At 56.0% G+C, this 17,366-nt stretch overlaps 1 protein-coding gene across 12 annotated transcripts in view; it reads right to left on the bottom strand.

The window, feature by feature from the left end:
• The window catches only part of DCTN1 (dynactin subunit 1), a 75,725-nt gene that overhangs the window by 49,453 nt on the left and 8,906 nt on the right, over positions 1-17,366 (bottom strand). For 7 of the 12 annotated variants that reach the window (XR_012580349.1, XM_074540624.1, XM_074540625.1 and 4 more), the window contains exons 1-3: positions 14,693-14,908; positions 9,279-9,524; positions 4,860-4,938 (exon numbers count right to left, since the gene is read on the bottom strand). Coding sequence is in view for 11 of the 12 variants with exons in the window: in XM_074540624.1 (XP_074396725.1) it covers positions 4,860-4,938; positions 9,279-9,524; positions 14,693-14,725 (358 nt within the window). In the remaining variant the exon portion in view is untranslated. Of the gene's footprint in view, positions 1-4,859; positions 4,939-9,278; positions 9,525-14,692; positions 14,914-17,366 lie in introns of those variants that run through there. The other 5 variants (XM_074540619.1, XM_074540620.1, XM_074540621.1 and 2 more) reach the window with 2 other exon arrangements.

The raw sequence follows: 17,366 nt of genomic DNA, 5'->3' as shown, positions 1-17,366 counted from the left end.
GATTCCTGACTGGCACAGGCTGAACCCCTGGATTTCAGGGATTCCTGACTGGCACAGGCTGAACCCCTGGATTTCAAGGATCCCTGACTGGCACAGGCTGAACCCCTGGATTTCAGGGATTCCTGACTGGCACAGGCTGAATCCCTGGATTTCAGGCATTCCTGAGTGACTGGCACAGGCTGAACCCCGGGATTTCAGGGATTCCTGACTGGCACAGGCTGAACCCCTGGATTTCAGGGATCCCTGACTGGCACAGGCTGAACCCCTGGATTTCATGGATTCCTGAGTGACTGGCACAGGCTGAACCCCTGGATTTTATGGATTCCTGACTGGCACAGGCTGAACCCCTGGATTTCAGGGATTCCTGACTGGCACAGGCTGAACCCCTGGATTTCAGGGATTCCTGACTGGCACAGGCTGAATTTCTGGATTTCACGAATTCCTGAGTGACTGGCACAGGCTGAACCCCTGGATTTCAGGGATTCCTGAGTGACTGGCACAGGCTGAACCCCTGGATTTCAGGGATTCCTGACTGGCACAGGCTGAACCCCTGGATTTTATGGATTCCTGACTGGCACAGGCTGAACCCCTGGATTTCAGGGATTCCTGAGTGACTGGCACAGGCTGAACCCTGGATTTCAGGGATTCCTGACTGGCACAGGCTGAACCCCTGGATTTCAGGGATCCCTGAGTGACTGGCACAGGCTGAACCCCTGGATTTCAGGCATTCCTGACTGGCACAAGCTGAACCCCTGGATTTCAGGGATTCCTGACTGGCACAGGCTGAACCCCTGGATTTCAGGGATTCCTGAGTGACTGGCACAGGCTGCTCAGTGACTGTGATGGGTGAAATCCATGTGTGGGTGGCATTTGGGGACACAGAATCATGGAATTGCTTGGGTGAGAAGGACTTTAAATCCCATCAGCCCCACCTGGTGCCATGGGCAGGGACACCTCCCGGGTGGCTCCAGGGACACTTCCAAGTACCCAGGGGCTTCTCTGGGCACCCTGTGCCAAGGCATGCCCACCCTCAGAAGGAGGAATTCCTTCCCAAAATCCCACCCAAATCCTCCCCTTTCCCATTGGGAAGCCATTCCCTGTGTCCTGTCCCTCCCTGGCAGGTGTGCCTGCATTCCCAGGTGTCACCAGGTGTCCCCTGCCATGCTGGCACCGTGGCAGAGCCATCCCTGCACCTCCCACTGCAGTGCTGCTGCAGCAGCTGCTGTTGCCATGGAAACCCCTGGCAGGCAGCCACAACCCAGCCCAGCATCCCTGACAGCATCACCCCACATTACACCTGCAGCCCGGGCTCCTCCTGCTGTCTGTCTGTCTGTCTGTCTGTCCCAGCCCTGCATCCCTGACAGCATCACCCCACATTACACCTGCAGCCCGGGCTCCTCCTGCTGTCTGTCTGTCTGTCTGTCTGTCCCAGCCCTGCATCCCGGGCTCCTCCTGGTGTCTGTCTGTCTGTCCCAGCCCTGCATTGCGGGCTCCTCCTGGTGTCTGTCTGTCTGTCTGTCCCAGCCCTGCATCCCTGACAGCATCATCCCACACCCCACCTGCAGCCCGGGCTCCTCCTGCTGTCTGTCTGTCTGTCTGTCCCAGCCCTGCATCCAGGGAAGGGTCTGGAGCTCCAGGAGCAGCTGGGGGAGCTGGGAAAGGGGCTCAGCCTGGAGAAAAGGGGGATCAGGGGGGAACTTTTGGCTCTCCAAAACTCCCTGAATTCCTGGAGCCAGGTGGGAGCTGGGATCTGCTCCCAGGGAACAGGGACAGGAGGAGAGGGAACGGCCTCAGGCTGGGCCAGGTTGGATAATTTTGGGAAAATTCCTTCTTGGAAAGGGCTGTCCAGCCCTGGCAGGGGTGGAGTGCCCATCCCTGGGGGATTTAGCCCTGTGCCTGTGGCACTTGGGGACACGGTCAGTGCTGGGAATTCAGGGGTGTCCGAGGCCTTTTCCAGCCTGAATTATTCCACGATTCCACTGCAGCATCCAAAGCAGAGAGCAAGGAAGGATCCACTCCCAAACAGAGAGCAAGGAAGAGTCCATTCCGTTTTTCCCGACTCGTTTTACCTCCTACTTCCTTGTAGAGGAGAAATCCCACCCACAAGCGACACCCACCGCCCCCAGCCCACCCCGAGCCGCCAATCCCGATGGCACAAACGCTTCCCACGGGGAGCTCCGGGCTTGGCACAGGGAGCTGAGCCAGCAGCCAAGGCAGGAAGCTGGCAGAGCCCCCTCCGGCAGCTCCGGGATCCCGCAGCGCCCGCGGAAAACATTCCCGACAAAGCCGAGCCCAGGGGGAGGGAGGGAAGCCTGGCTGGGATCAGAGCCAGGGACGGTGGGTGTGGGAAAAACGGGAGGAACGCTCAGTCCCTGCCCTGGGAAATGGGAGAGGAACGCTCAGTCCCTGCCCTGGGAAATGCGGGAGGAACGCTCAATCCCTGCCCCGGGAAATGCGGGAGGAACGCTCAATCCCTGCCCCGGGAAATGCGGGAGGAACGCTCAATCCCTGCCCTGGGAAATGCGGGAGGAACGCTCAATCCCTGCCCTGGAAATGGGAGAGGAACGCTCAATCCCTGCCCTTGGAAATGCGGGAGGAACGCTCAATCCCTGCCCTGGAAATGGGAGAGGAACGCTCAATCCCTGCCCCGGGAAATGGGAGAGGGACGCTCAGTCCCTGCCCTGGGAAATGCGGGAGGAACGCTCAATCCCTGCCCTGGGAAATGCGGGAGGAACGCTCAATCCCTGCCCTGGGAAATGCGGGAGGAACGCTCAATCCCTGCCCTCGGAAATGCGGGAGGAACGCTCAATCCCTGCCCTGGAAATGCAGGAGGAACGCTCAATCCCTGCCCTGGGAAATGCGGGAGGAACGCTCAATCCCTGCCCTGGGAAATGCGGGAGAAACGCTCAATCCCTGCCCTGGGAAATGCGGGAGAAACGCTCAATCCCTGCCCTGGGAAATGGGACAGGAACGCTCAATCCCTGCCCCGGGAGGAACGCTCAATCCCTGCCCTGGGAAATGGGACAGGAACGCTCAATCCCTGCCCTGGGAAATGCGGGAGGAACGCTCAATCCCTGCCCTGGGAAATGGGACAGGAACGCTCAGTCCCTGCCCCGGGAAATGGGAGAGGAACGCTCAATCCCTGCTTTGGGAAATGGGAGAGGAACGCTCAATCCCTGCCCTGGGAAATGGGAGAGGAACGCTCAATCCCTGCCCTGGAAATGGGAGAGGAACGCTCAATCCCTGCTTTGGGAAATGGGAGAGGAACGCTCAATCCCTGCCCTGGGAAATGGGAGAGGAACGCTCAATCCCTGCCCCGGGAAATGCGGGAGGAACGCTCAGTCCCTCCCCGGGAAATGGGAGAGGAACACTCAATCCCTGCCCCGGGAGGAACGCTCAATCCCTGCCCTGGGAAATGGGGAAGGAACGCTCAATCCCTGCCCCGGGAAATGCGGGAGGAACGCTCAGTCCCTGACCCGGGAGGAACGCTCAATCCCTGGCCTGGGAAATGGGACAGGAACGCTCAATCCCTGCCCTGGGAAATGGGACAGGAACGCTCAATCCCTGCCCTGGGAAATGGGAGAGGAACGCTCAATCCCTGCCCCGGGAAATGGGAGAGGAACGCTCAATCCCTGCTTTGGGAAATGGGAGAGGAACGCTCAATCCTTGCCCCGGGAAATGGGACAGGAACGCTCAATCCCTGCCCCGGGAGAAAAGCTCAATTCCTGCCCTGGGAAATGGGAGAGGAACGCTCAATCCCTGCTTTGGGAAATGGGACAGGAACGCTCAGTCCCCGCCCCGGGGGAACGGGCATGGCATAGGGATGGACACGGTGATGCTCCAGTCCCACTGGGATGGGCAATTCCACCGGCTCGGAGCGCTGCAGTGACCACGGGGAAATATTCCATGGTTTGTCCCTTCCTTTAGGATTTCCCACCTTTCCAGGAAGGCTTTCCACTCCTCCAAGGGAGATTTCCCCTACCTACAGGAAGGATTTCCCATCTCAGCTGGGAAGGACTTCCCACTCCTGCAGGAGGGATTTCCCATCTCTCCAGGAAAGATCCCCACTACTCCAAAAGAAATTTCCCTTCTCTACAGGAAGGATTCCCACTCTTCCAATTTCCAAATCTCCAATGGGAGATTTCCAATCTTTCCAGGAAGGATTCCCACTCTTCCAAGAGAAATTTCCCATTTTTTGAGGAAGGATGCCCACTCCTCCAAGGGAGATTTCCAATTTCTCCAGAAAGGATTTCCAGTCTCTCCAAGAAGGATTCCTATTATTCCAAGAGAGATTTCCCATTTCTCCAGGAAGGATTCCCATCCCACCAAGGGAAATTTCCAATCTCTCCAGGAAGGATTCCAAATCCCTCCAGGAGAAATTTCCTGTCCTTCCAGGAAGGATTCCCAATCTTCCCCTCTCTACAGGAAGGATTTCTCATCTCTCCAGGAAAGATTCCCACTCCTCCAAGAGAAATTTCCCATTTATTCAGGAGGGATTCCCAATCTCTCCAGGAGAAATTTCCTGTCCTTCCAGGAAGGATTTCCACTCCTCTAGGAGAGATTTCCAATCTTTCCAGGAAGGATTCCTACTCCTCCAAAAGAAATTTCCCTTCTCTACAGGAAAGATTCCCACTCCTCCAGTTTCCAAATCTCCAATGGGAGATTTCCCATTTATTCAGGAAGGATTTCTCACCCCTCCAGGACAGATTTCCCATTTATTCAGGAAGGATTCCCACACTTCCAGGAGGGATTTCACACTCCTCCAGGAGGGATTTCCTATCCCCTTCAGGAATAATTTGCCACCCCCTCCACCAACGTTTTCCCACCTCTCTGGGAAGGATTTCCCAGCTGGATCATACCTCTCTTAGGGACCTTCATGGCAGCAGATTCTGGGGTTTCTGGGGACGTTGTGTCCGCTCCATCCTCAAACACCTGGATCTGTTAAAAACACAACAACAATCCTTGCCCAAAATTCCCAAACTGGGAGGCCAGGGAACAGATCCCTCTGGTGGTGGGTTCAGCAGAGCAGATCCCATGGTTTTCACACAGATTTTTAATTTTATCTTTCTGGCTTTGCCATCAGCCCTTCTGGAACAGCCACACACTCCTTATTTTCATTGGGAACACGGAATATTCACCCAGGCAATGAGGAAAGTCAAAGCTCTGTGTTTGACAGCCTGAAACATCCACAGCAGATTCAGGGATTTTTCTTTTGAACTATTTTTAGCTGCATTTTTGCTGGATAAACATGGAAAATGAGGTTGGGAGGGACTGAATTCCTGAGAGAGAACCATCCCTGTGCCTCAGATCAGCCCCCCTAAATTGTTGTTGCAGGATTTTGCTTTTTTCATCACACCTCCCACCTGCGAGCTCAGCTTAAAAATCAGAATAACCTGGGAAGCTGTCAGACAGGAATTCCATTTTGGGAAGGTTCCCGACACCAGGAATGATGAAATTTGAATTAAACAGCCACAAAGAGACCAAGGAGAAGATGAGGCCAAGGAAATCGTGACACCTGCAGCCATGCAGGGTGGGAATTCTGAGTGGTCTGGGGGTTTCCCAGCAGGAACAGCCCAGGAGGGAATTCCAGAGCTGCTGGAGAGGCTGGGGACAGGGACAGAGAGGGGCTGGACATGGGGTGACACTGGGAACTGCCACCACAGACTGGGCACAGGTGGCCCTCGAGCTCCTCTGCCAAAGCAGCTCCAGGTGGTGCCAAAATCAGGGATTTAAAATCAGGGATTTCCACACACCAGGAAAGGAACAGCCATGCTTGGAATTGCCAGCCTGGGTAGAATCAGGGAATCCTGGAATGGCTTGGGCGGGAAAGGACGTTCAATGCCACCCAGTGCCACCCGCAGGGACACCTCCCACTGTCCCAGGCTGCTCCAGCCCTGTCCCTGTCCCTTGGACACTGCCAGGGATGGGGATGCACCCAGCACCATCCAGAGCCTTGTGCCCAGCACCCTCTGCCCCGGCTCTGTCCATCTGTCCATCCATGGATCCATCCATCCATCCATGGATCCATCCATCCATCCATCATCCATCCATCCATTATCCATCCATCCATGGATCCATCCATCATCCATCCATCATGGATCCATCCATCCATCCATCCATCATCCATTCATCCATGGATCCATCCATCCATGGATCCATGGATCCATCCATCCATCCATCATCCATCCATCCATGGATCCATCCATCCATCCATCCATCATCCATCCATCATCCATCCATCCATCCATCCCTGCATCCATCCATCATCCATCCATCCATCATCCATCATCCATCCATCATCCATCCATCCATCCATCCATCCCTCCATCCATCAACAGCCCCCAAACCCCCAAATCCTCGGTCCCAGAGCAAAGCTGTGGGTGCGGGGCTGCCCCAGCAGGTCCAGAGCTGGTCCTGAGTCACCCTGGGGCACAGGGAGGGTCCCCGGTGTCCCCAAGGGCACAGAGAGGGGACCCCAGCCCTGGCACCCCTGGATGGATGATGGATGGATGGATGGATGGATGGATGGATGGATGGATGGATAATGGATGGATTAATGGATGATGGATGGTGGATGGATGGATGGATGGATGATGGATGGATGGATGGATGGATGGATGATGGATGGATGGATGGATGGATGGATGGATGGATGGATGATGGATGGATGGATGATGGATGGATGGATGGATGGATGGATGGATGGATCCATGGATCCAGGGATGGATGGATGGATGGATGGATGGATGATGGATGGATGAATGGATGATGGATGGATGGATGGATGGATGGATGGATAATGGATGGATTAATAGATGATGGATGGTGGATGGATGGATGGATGGATGGATGGATGGATGGATGGGTGATGGATGGATGGATGGATGATGGATGATGGATGGATGATGGATGGATGGATGGATCCATGGATGGATGGATGATGGATCCATGATGGATGGATGGATAGATGGATCCATGGATGGATGGATGATGGATGGATGGATGGATCCATGGATGGATGGATAGATGGATGGATGGATGGATGGATGGATGGATGGATCCATGGATGGACAGATGGACAGAGCGGGGCAGAGGGTGCTGGGCACAAGGCTCTGGATGGTGCTGGGTGCATCCCCATCCCTGGCAGTGTCCAAGGGACAGGGACAGGGCTGGAGCAGCCTGGGACAGTGGGAGGTGTCCCTGAGGGTGGCACTGGGGGGATTTAAACTCCCTCCCAACCCAAAATCCGGGATTTTACGACCCCAGGAATGCCCAATTTCCAGAACCCATCCTAATTCCCATCTCTGCTCCAGGTGTTCCCATCCCTTCCCAGCTCTGGAATTTGGGGCTGGGGTTGAGCATCACTCACCCCACACCCAGCCCAGAGGATGAGGTGACAAAACAGGGGAATGGCTCCCACTGGGAAAGGGGAGATTTGGGTGGGATTTTGGGAAGGAATTCCTGGCTGGGCTGGAATTCCCGGATTTGCTGTGGCTGCCCTAGATCCCTGGCAGTGCCCAAGGCCAGGCTGGATTGGAGCACCCTGGGACAGTGGAAGTGTCCCTGACTGTCAGGGGTGGCACTGGGGGGGCTCTGTGGTCCCTCCTGGTCCTGCAGACCCAAACCTTTCCCTGTAAACCCCTCCCAGCCTCTCCCAGCTGCCAGGAGAGGCCGAGATGGACAAAGGAGCCAGGTCCACGTGCCCGGGTTTAATGTGGGGAACTGGAGTGTGCTGGGATTACACAGGGAAATCTCTCCAGGAGAGCAGCAGAGCTCCATCCAGCAGTTCCTACACACCAACAGCCTTTGGGCTGGGTAAGAACACGAAAAGCTTCCTGGTGAGTTTGCCTCCAGCTCTGGTGGGTTCTGCTCTCTGTGTTTATCCCATTTTTTAGAGGATGGGGTAATTTTCCCTCAAACTGAAGCAGTGAGTGGCTGGACTCCTCCTGAAGGTGTTTTCCAACCTCAGTGATTCCTGAATCTCACCTGGATGAGCCATTGCTGCAACCTCTGACCATCCAAACGGATGGGACAGCAGATGCTGGGGTGGACCCCAGGACCCAAATGACCCCATTGGGTCCCTCTGTCACCCAATCCCAGGGCTCTGGCAATGAGAGGGTGGGACACAAACCAGCCCCTTTGTGCCAGGGAGGGGACAGGAGCTGGCTGGGACACGGGGGCTCCTTGGGAGGTGAGCCAGGAATCCACCTGGAGGATGTTGGCTCTGAGCAGCAAATCTCAGCAGCTACACCCACACTGAGTGTGATATCTCCTTCTAGGTAAACACAATTTAATGAGAATTCCTTGGATCTGCTTCCAGGTAAACATCTGAGATCCATCCCAAACTCCACCGGCTGCAGGTGGGAAATACAGGGCAGCAGAATTTATACTGGGGAACATAATTGTGAATACACCAAGATCTGTGCAGAGGGTGAGATTCCACCTTGAAAACCTCAAGATCTGTGCAGAGGGTGAGATTCCACCTGCAGAACCTCAAGATCTGTGCACAGAGTGAGATCCCACCTTGAAAACCTCAAGCTCTATGCAGAGAATGAGATTCCACCTTGAAAACCTCAAGATCTGTGCACAGGGTGAGATCCCACCTGTAGAACCTCAAGATCTCTGCAGAGGGTGAGATTCCACCTGCAGGACCTCAAGATCTGTGCAGAGGGTGAGATTCCACCTTGAAAACCTCAAGATCTCTTCAGAGAATGAGATTCCACCTGCAGGACCTCAAGATCTGTGCAGAGAATGAGATCCCACCTGCAGAACCTCAAGATCTGTGCAGAGAATGAGATTCCATCTGCAGAACCTCAAGATCTGTGCAGAGAATGAGATTCCACCTTGAAAACCTCAAGATCTGTGCACAGGGTGAGATCCCACCTGTAGAACCTCAAGATCTCTGCAGAGGGTGAGATTCCACCTGCAGAACCTCAAGATGGGTGCACAGAGTGAGACCCCACCTTGAAAACCTCAAGATCTCTTCAGAGAATGAGATCCCACCTGCAGAAACTCAAGATCTCTGCAGAGAGTGAGATTCCACCTTGAAAACCTCAAGATCTGTGCAGAGAATGAGATCCCACCTGCAGAACCTCAAGATCTGTGCAGAGGGTGAGATTCCACCTTGAAAACCTCAAGATCTGTGCACAGGGTGAGATCCCACCTAGATTTGGAGCGAGCTGTTCCCTCCCCTACGACAGACAGAAAATCCCAAAATCCCCAGTATTTACCCCGCAGCCCACCACCCCAGGACCCCAGAATCATGGAATCTCACCCACCTGGGACTGCCTGACGAAGATGCCGTGGTTCTCCTCGCAGGTGAAGTACTTCCTGCCCTGCACCGTGCCATCATTCTTGCCCTTGGCCTCGTCCAGGATGACCCCGACCCATTTGCCGGTGGCGAACAGCGTGGCGCCCACGTAGGCCACGGTGCCCCGGTGGCCCTTGCCAATGACCTCCACGCGGGAGCCCACCTTGAGGGGCTTGCTGCTGCTGTCAGAGCTCATCCTGGCCGTGCTGGAGCCCTGTCAAGGAGAAAAGAGACCCTCAGAAAGGTGGGGTGGACACAAGGGTGGATGTCGGGATGGGTCATCTCCGTCTGGCACCGCTCGCCTCCTCCAGCTTTTTATTTTGGGTGATTCCTTCTGCTCCCTTAACCATGCTCCATCTTTTCCCATTTTATCAGCATTCCCTTGGGTTTCCAGCCTGGGAATTCTGTGTCCAAGAGCACACAGCGGTCACTGTCCCATCCCATGAGCAGTCAGAGGTCACTGTCCCATCCCAGGAGCACACAGTGGTCATTGTCCCATCCCAGGAGCAGTCAGATGTCATTGTCCCATCTGGTGGCTCCCTGGTGTCCATATTGGGATGGTTCATCTCCCTCGGGCCCCACTCGCCTCCTCCAGCCCTTTGAATTTTGGGTGATTCCTTCTGCTCTCTTAACCATGCTTTAACCAGCTCATGGTCCATCTTCTCCCATTTTATCAGCATTCCCTTAGGTTTCCAGGCTGGGAATTCTGTGCCCAGGAGCACACAGAGGTCCCTGTCCCATCCCAGGAGCACACAGAGGTCACTGTCCCATCCCAGGGGCACACAGAGGTCACTGTCCCCATCCCAGGAGCACACAGAGGTCCCTGTCCCATCCCAGGAGCACACAGAGGTCCCTGTCCCATCCCAGGGGCACACAGAGGTCACTGTCCCATCCCAGGAGCACACAGAGGTCCCTGTCCCATCCCAGGAGCACACAGAGGTCACTGTCCCATCCCAGGAGCACACAGAGGTCACTGTCCCATCCCAGGGGCACACAGAGGTCACTGTCCCATCCCAGGGGCACACAGAGGTCACTGTCCCATCCCTTCACACTGTTGGGACCTGGTAGCTCCCCTGGGTCCATATTGGGATGGTTCACCTCCCTCCAGCCCTTTTTGTTTTGGGTGATTCCTTCTGCTCCTCAACAGGCACACAATCCACGGCACAGCCACCAGCAATGGCTCACAAACCCGATTTATCACTCTATAATATTTTTATGAGCCTTGAGAGGAAAAAACCCACAAGAGCAGCAATCAGTCAGTCAGCCTTAACCAGCTCATGGTCCATCCTCTCCCATTTTATCAGCATTCCCTTGGGTTTCCAGCCTGGGAATTCTGTGTCCAAGAGCACACAGCGGTCATTGTCCCATCCCTTCACACTGTTGGGACCTGGTGGCTCCCCTGGGTCCATATTGGGATGGTTCATGTCCCTCCAGCCCTTTTTATTTTGGGTGATTCCTTCTGCTCCCCAACAGCAGCCACAATCCATGGCAGTGGCTCACAAACCTGATTTAGCCCATTTTATAACACTTTTATCAGCCTTGAGGGGGAAAAAAACCACAAGAGCAGCAATCAGTCAGCCCTAACCAGCTCATGCTCCATCTTTTCCCATTTTTTCTGTGCCCAGGAGCAGACAAAGGTCACTGTCCCATCCCAGGAGCACACAGAGGTCACTGTCCCATCCCTTCACACTACTGGGACCTCCTCCAGCCCTTTTTGTTTTGGGTGATTCCTTCTGCTCCTCAACAGGCGCACAATCCACGGCACAGCCACCAGCAATGGCTCACAAACCTGATTTAACCCCTTTTATAACATCTAAGAACCCTTGGTGGAATCCCCACCCCTGGAGGGATTGAAAACCTCAGCAATTCCATGATTCCATCAACATTCCATCCATATTTATATTTCAGCAAGCACCAGGGCACTCCAAGTGGGACATCCTGGGGTGCTCCAGGGTTCAGGTGGGGTTATCCAGGTGATCAATGCTCTTGGAGCAGCAGTGAGGTGATGGATGTGAGGAACTCCACGGCTGCTGGAGACCCTCAGGATTATTGAAATCCCAGGGAAATTTGTTGGGATCCACCCCCAACACCTCCAGCTCTGCAATCAGCCTGAGCAAAGCAGATGAATCATGGAATTCTGGAATGGTTTGGGTGGGAAGGAACCTTAAATCCCAATATTCCACCCCCTGCTATGTGCAGGGACAGATTCCACTATCCCAGGTGGCTCCAAGCCCCAATGTCCAACCTGGCCTTGGCACTGCCAGGGATCCAGGGGCAGCCCCAGCAAATCTGGGAATTCCAGCCCAGCCAGGAATTCCTTGCCAAGATCCCAGCCCAATCTCCCCTTTCCCAGTGGGAGCCATTCCCTGGCTCCTGTCCCTCCATCCCTTGTCCCCAGTCCCTCTGCAGCTCTCCTGGAGCCCCTGCAGGCCCTGGAAGTTCTCCCTGGAGCCTCCTCTTGTCCAGGCTGGGCATTCCCAGCTCTCCCAGGCTGTCCCTGACAGACCTTTGCCAACCAGCACCAATTTCACAAAAACTTTTCCCGAGTCTTTCACCCTTGAGAAAAGCAGGAGAGCCCAGAATGAATCTGTCCCACCCCATCCCACCCCTCAGGATCAGCCCCTGAGTCTCTTCTGTTCCCAATTCATCAAGAATTGGTCACTGAGACACCTGGATGGGACACACCGGTGGCTGTGGTGACAATCCCTGAGGGACACACATGGGGACAATCATTGTTGGGGACACCATGGCACGGCCCAGAATTCCCAGGGCAGCTCCCCATGGATCCCCTGAGCCACACCAACATTCCCAGAGGAACTCCCTTGGGATACCCCAGTCCTGGGACACCACAACCAGCATCAATTTCACAAAAACTTTTCCCGAGTCTTTCACCCTTGGGAAAAGAAGGAGGGCCCAGAATGAATCTGTCCCACCCCATCCCACCCCTCAGGATCAGCCCCTGAGTCTCTTCTGTTCCCAATTCATCAGGAATTGCTCACTGAGACACCTGGATGGATAAAATCCTGCCTGGAATTCCCATGAAGATTCAAACCAAGATCAATCCAGGATTTACAAGAGGATGAACTCTCCCAGCTGGGAGCAGGTGGGATGAGGGACACACCGGTGGCTGTGGTGACAATCCCTGAGGGACACACATGGGGACAGTGATTGTTGGGGACACCATGGCACGGCCCAGAATTCCCAGGGCAGCTCCCCATGGATCCCCTGAGCCACACCAACATTAGGAACACATTTGGGATACCCCAGTCCTGGGACACGAAAGGAGGAGGGTGGAGGAGCAGAACTGTGGGAACCACAAGGGCTGAGGCCGCTGACAGTGACAGCCCTGTCACCCTCAGCGTGGAAGGGGAAAAAGCTCCTAAATCCCAGGAAATGAGAAATCCAGGGATTCCCAGTGAAGGCCAGCTGAGGGGATGCAGGTGGTGGGAATGGGACAACCAGGAATGCTGAAGCTCTGGAGCAGCCCAGGGACACCAGGTGAGGGACAAGCACGTGGCTGTGCTGCCACCACCACCAGAGACTGCTCCCCACAACTTCCCGCCTGGAACCACTCCCAAATCCAGCATTTCCCCATTTTCCCCCCTTTTTTAGGCATGACAGACACCCACAGACTGTCTGCTCTGCTATGTGAAGGTCCTGGTGCCAAGGCACTGAAAATGGGATGAATTCCCAGTGGTTTGGGAATTTTGGAGCTCCACCCAAACCTGAGGGCTCCACGGTTCTGCTCCATGCCAGGAATACTCAGCGTTCCTCCAGGAGCTCCTCCCCCACTGCTGGAGCCTCAAACTGCCACTCAAAGCTCAGATCAAAAGTTTCAGGAGAATCCCCAGCAGCCAACTCTGCCAAGACCCAAATTCCAGGTGCTGGAAGAGGGAAAGACTTGGGAAGAATTCCTGGTTTAATCCTGGAGATCTGATTTCCAGGTGCTGCCCACAAAGCTGGAAGAGGGAAAGACTTGAGAAGAATTCCTGGTTTAACCCTGGAGATCTGATTTCCAGGTGCTGCCCACAAAGCTGGAAGAGGGAAAGACTTGGGAAGAATTCCTGGTTTAACCCTGGAGATCTGATTTCCAGGCGCTGCCCACAAAGCTGGAAGAGGGAAAGACTTGGGAAGAATTTTGGGTTTAATCCTGAAGATCCAAATTCCAGGTGCTGCCCACAAAGCTGGAAGAGGGAAAGACTTGGGAAGAATTCTGGGTTTAATCCTGAAGATTCAAATTCCAGGTGCTGCCCACAAAGCTGGAAGAGGGAAAGACTTGGGAAGAATTCCTGGTTTAATCCCTGGAGCTGCTGCCCTGGGTGACACCAGGATGTGGCACTGGGATGAAGCCGCGGTGGCCCTGGGTTCCAGGCTGCCAAACTGGGAGGTGTGGGTGTCTCAGGACACCAGGAGCAGTGTCCCCAAAACCCAGCAGGGACACGACCAGGGTGGCTCCAGCCCCAGGAAGGGCCAGCAGAGCTGTGGTCTCTGCAGTGCCCATTCCAAAATCCATAGATTATCCAGGGATAATCCACTCACAGTGCTGCCCTGGGACCCCCAGTCCTGCCACATCTCCCTCCATCAGCCCAGGCTGTTGTGACAGAGCTGTCACGACTCAGATTGGAATTTCACCCCTCCTCCTGCTCCCCTATGGAAAACAGGGAGCTCTGAGGGGCTCCTGCCCCCAAAATCCCATAGGAACAAACCCAGCCCCCAAAATCCCATAGGAACAAACCCCAGATCCTGCTGGGGTGGGCAAAAAAGGCTCCAGGCTGGGAAGTTTTCCCTGCACAGCCCAATCCCTTCGGCCACAGCCCAAACCCCACCGGCTCCCAGAGCAGGCAGGACCCGCTGCCCACGGAGGGTCTGCCCTGCCCAGCTCCATCCTTGCCAAGTTGGCACAGCCAGGCCCCAACGCTCCGCCGGGGCTCTGGGACACAATGTCACCGCGGTGGCCACGCAGGGACACAGCGACAGGGACAGGAGCTCCCGGGAAAGGCCTGGCCGGGCCCGGGGGGGGCCGCTGGCACCGCACAGCCCAGGGGGAGCTGCAATACGGAAAAAGCTGGAAGCGCTTGCCAGGCCCGCGGGAGGAAGCACGGCATGGCCCGGAGGGAGGGAGGGAGGGAGGGCAGCAAAACACGCCGGGATCTTTGTGCTGAGCCGGAGAGAAGGGGAATTAATTAATTAATTAATGGCTGTCATGAATTGGGGTAATCACCCACATGAGCAGAGAAGTCCGGCCCTGGCGCACGTCGGAGCATCCCCCTCCCTTGCCGGCGTTATTGTGCCCCATTGCAGGGATCCACAATGGAGAATCCCTTACAAACGCGGCTGTTTTGGCTGCGATCTGTCGCGACAGGAGCCAGCCCTCCCCCTTACCCGGCCGGACGCGTGCCGCCTGCCCTGGGCCATGCTGAGCGCTCCGGAGATCCCCGATCAGCTGCCGCCGCTCACGGCCGCATCCAGCAGCATCCAGCGCTGCCTTTTCCCGGTGTCCCGAGCGACCCGAGCATCCCCCCGCACCTCCCGCGGGGCTCCGGGAGGGAGGGAAGGCAGGGAAAATCCCTTTTCAGGCCGAGGATGGATGCTCCGGGAGGGAGGAGGATACAGAGAATTCCAGCGCTGCCGATGGAGCCACTCTGCGCCAGTGCCGCTCCAGACTTGTCACGGCGCCGCCGCCTCGCTGGGTCCTAACGCGCCCCGCCGCAACCGGGGCCGCTCTCCAGGCCTCGCCTCCGGTGGCACCGGGCGGGGACACCTCCCGCTGTCACCCCCGCTAAGGTTTGTCCCGTTTGTTTTTCCATTCATGAAGGATTTTAAGTAAAAACAACGGCCGGGAGGAGAGCGGGGTTTGTCCCGAATCCCCCGCAGGGGGGGATGGAGCGCAAAGGGTTAACGGCGGGTGGGAATTGTCGCGGATTGTCCCGCTCCGGGCGGTGACAGGTGACGGAGCGTGTGTCCCATTGTTCGGGCTCAGCGACACAGCCCAAATTGAGCGCCTCGGCCTCCTCTGGACAATGCTCCCGGGGCGAATGGGGCTGCCCAGGGGATTTGGGAGTCACCGGGAATGGGCACTGCCCAGGGGATTTGGGAGCCAAAATTCCATGCCCTGGGGACACTGCCCAGGGGATCTGGGAGCCACCGGGAATGGGAACTAACGAGCGGATTTAGGAGCCACCAGAGCTGGGCACTGCCAAGGGGATTTAGGAGCCACCAGGAATGGCCACTGCAGAGGGGATTTGGGAGCCAAAATTCCATCCCCGGGGACAGTGACCAGGGAATCTGGGAGCCACCAGGAATGGGAACTAACGAGGGGATTTGGGAGCCACAAGCACTGGGCATTGCCCAGGGGATTTGGGAGCCAACAGGAATGGCCACTGCCTAGGGGATTTGGGAGCCAAAATTCCATCCCCTAGGACACTGCCCAGGGGATTTGGGAGCCAAAATTCCAAAATTCCATCCCCTAGGACACTGCCCAGGGGATTTGGGAGCCACCAGGACTGGTTGCTGCCAAGAGGATTTGGGAGCCAACAGGGCTGGGCCCTGCTAAGGGGATTTGGGAGCCAAAATTCCATCCCCGGGGACACTGCCCAGGGGATTTGGGAGCCACGAACGAACGAGGGGATTTAGGAGCCACCAGGACTGGCTGCTGCCAAAGGGATTTGGGATTCACCAGGACTGGCCAGTACAAAAGAGATTCAGGAGCCACCAGGACTGGGAACTAACAAGGGGATTTAGGAACCACCAGGACTGGCTATTGCAAAGGGGATTTAGGAGCCACCAGGAATGGGCACTAACAAGGGGATTTGGGAGCCAAAATTCCATCCCCGGGGACACTGCCCAGGGGATTTGGGAGCCACCAGGAATGGGGACTAACGAGGGGATTTAGGAGCCACCAGGACTGGCTGCTGCCAAAGGGATTTAGGAGCCACCAGGACTGGCCAATAACAAGGGGATTTAGGAGCCAGCAGGACTGGCCACTGCAGAGGGGATTTGGGAGCCACCAGGAATGGCCACTAACAAGGGGATTTAGGAGTCACCAGGGCTGGGCACTGCTGAGGGGATTTGGGAGCCAAAATTCCATCCCCGGGGACACTGCCCAGGGGATTTGGGAGTCACCAGGAATGGGAACTAACGAGGGGATTTAGGAGCCACCAGGACTGGCCACTGCAGAAGGGATTTGGGAACCATCAGGAATGGGCACTGCCAAGGGGATTTGGGAGCCACCAGAGCTGGCCACTAACAAGGGGATTTAGGAGCCAGCAGGAATGGCCACTGCAAAAGAGATTTGGGAGCCAACAGGAATGGCCACTAATGAAGGGATTTGGGAGCCAACAGGAATGGCCACGAATGAAGGGATTTGGGAGCCAAAATTCCATCCCCGGGGACACTGCCCAGGGGATCTGGGAGCCACCAGGAATGGGCACTGCCCAGGGGATTTGGGAGCCACCAGCACAGGCCACTAACAAAGGGATTTGGGAGTCACCAGGGTTGGCCAATAACAAGGGGACTTGGGAGCCACAAGCACTGGGTACTAACAAGGGAATTTGGGAGCCAAAATTCCATCCTTGGGGACACTGCCCAGGGGATTTAGGAGCCACCAGGACTGGCCATTGCAGAAGAGATTTAGGAGCCACCAGGAATGGCCACTGCAGAGGGGATTTGGGAGCCAAAATTCCATCCCCGGGGACACTGCCCAGGGGATCTGGGAGCCACCAGGAATGGGAACTAATGAGGGGATTTAGGAGCCACCAGGACTGGCTGCTGCCAAGAGGACTTAGGAGCCACCAGGAGTGGCCACTGCAAAAGACATTTGGGAGCCACCAGGACTGGGCACTAACGAGGAGATTTAGGAACCACCAGGGCCGACTGCTGCTGAGAGGATGTGGGAGCCACCAGGAATGGGCACTGCCCAGGGGATTTGGGAGCCACCAGCACAGGCCACTAACAAAGGGATTTAGGAGCCACCAGGGCTGGCCAATAACAAGGGGACTTGGGAGCCACAAGCACTGGGCACTAACAAGGGGATTTGGGAGCCAACAGAAATGGGCAC

The sequence above is a fragment of the Zonotrichia albicollis genome, chromosome 5, assembly GCF_047830755.1.
Source record: "Zonotrichia albicollis isolate bZonAlb1 chromosome 5, bZonAlb1.hap1, whole genome shotgun sequence".
Classification (NCBI taxonomy): domain Eukaryota; kingdom Metazoa; phylum Chordata; class Aves; order Passeriformes; family Passerellidae; genus Zonotrichia; species Zonotrichia albicollis.
The sequence above is the reverse complement of the archived record's forward strand: the minus strand, read 5'-3'. Positions and strand labels throughout refer to the sequence as shown.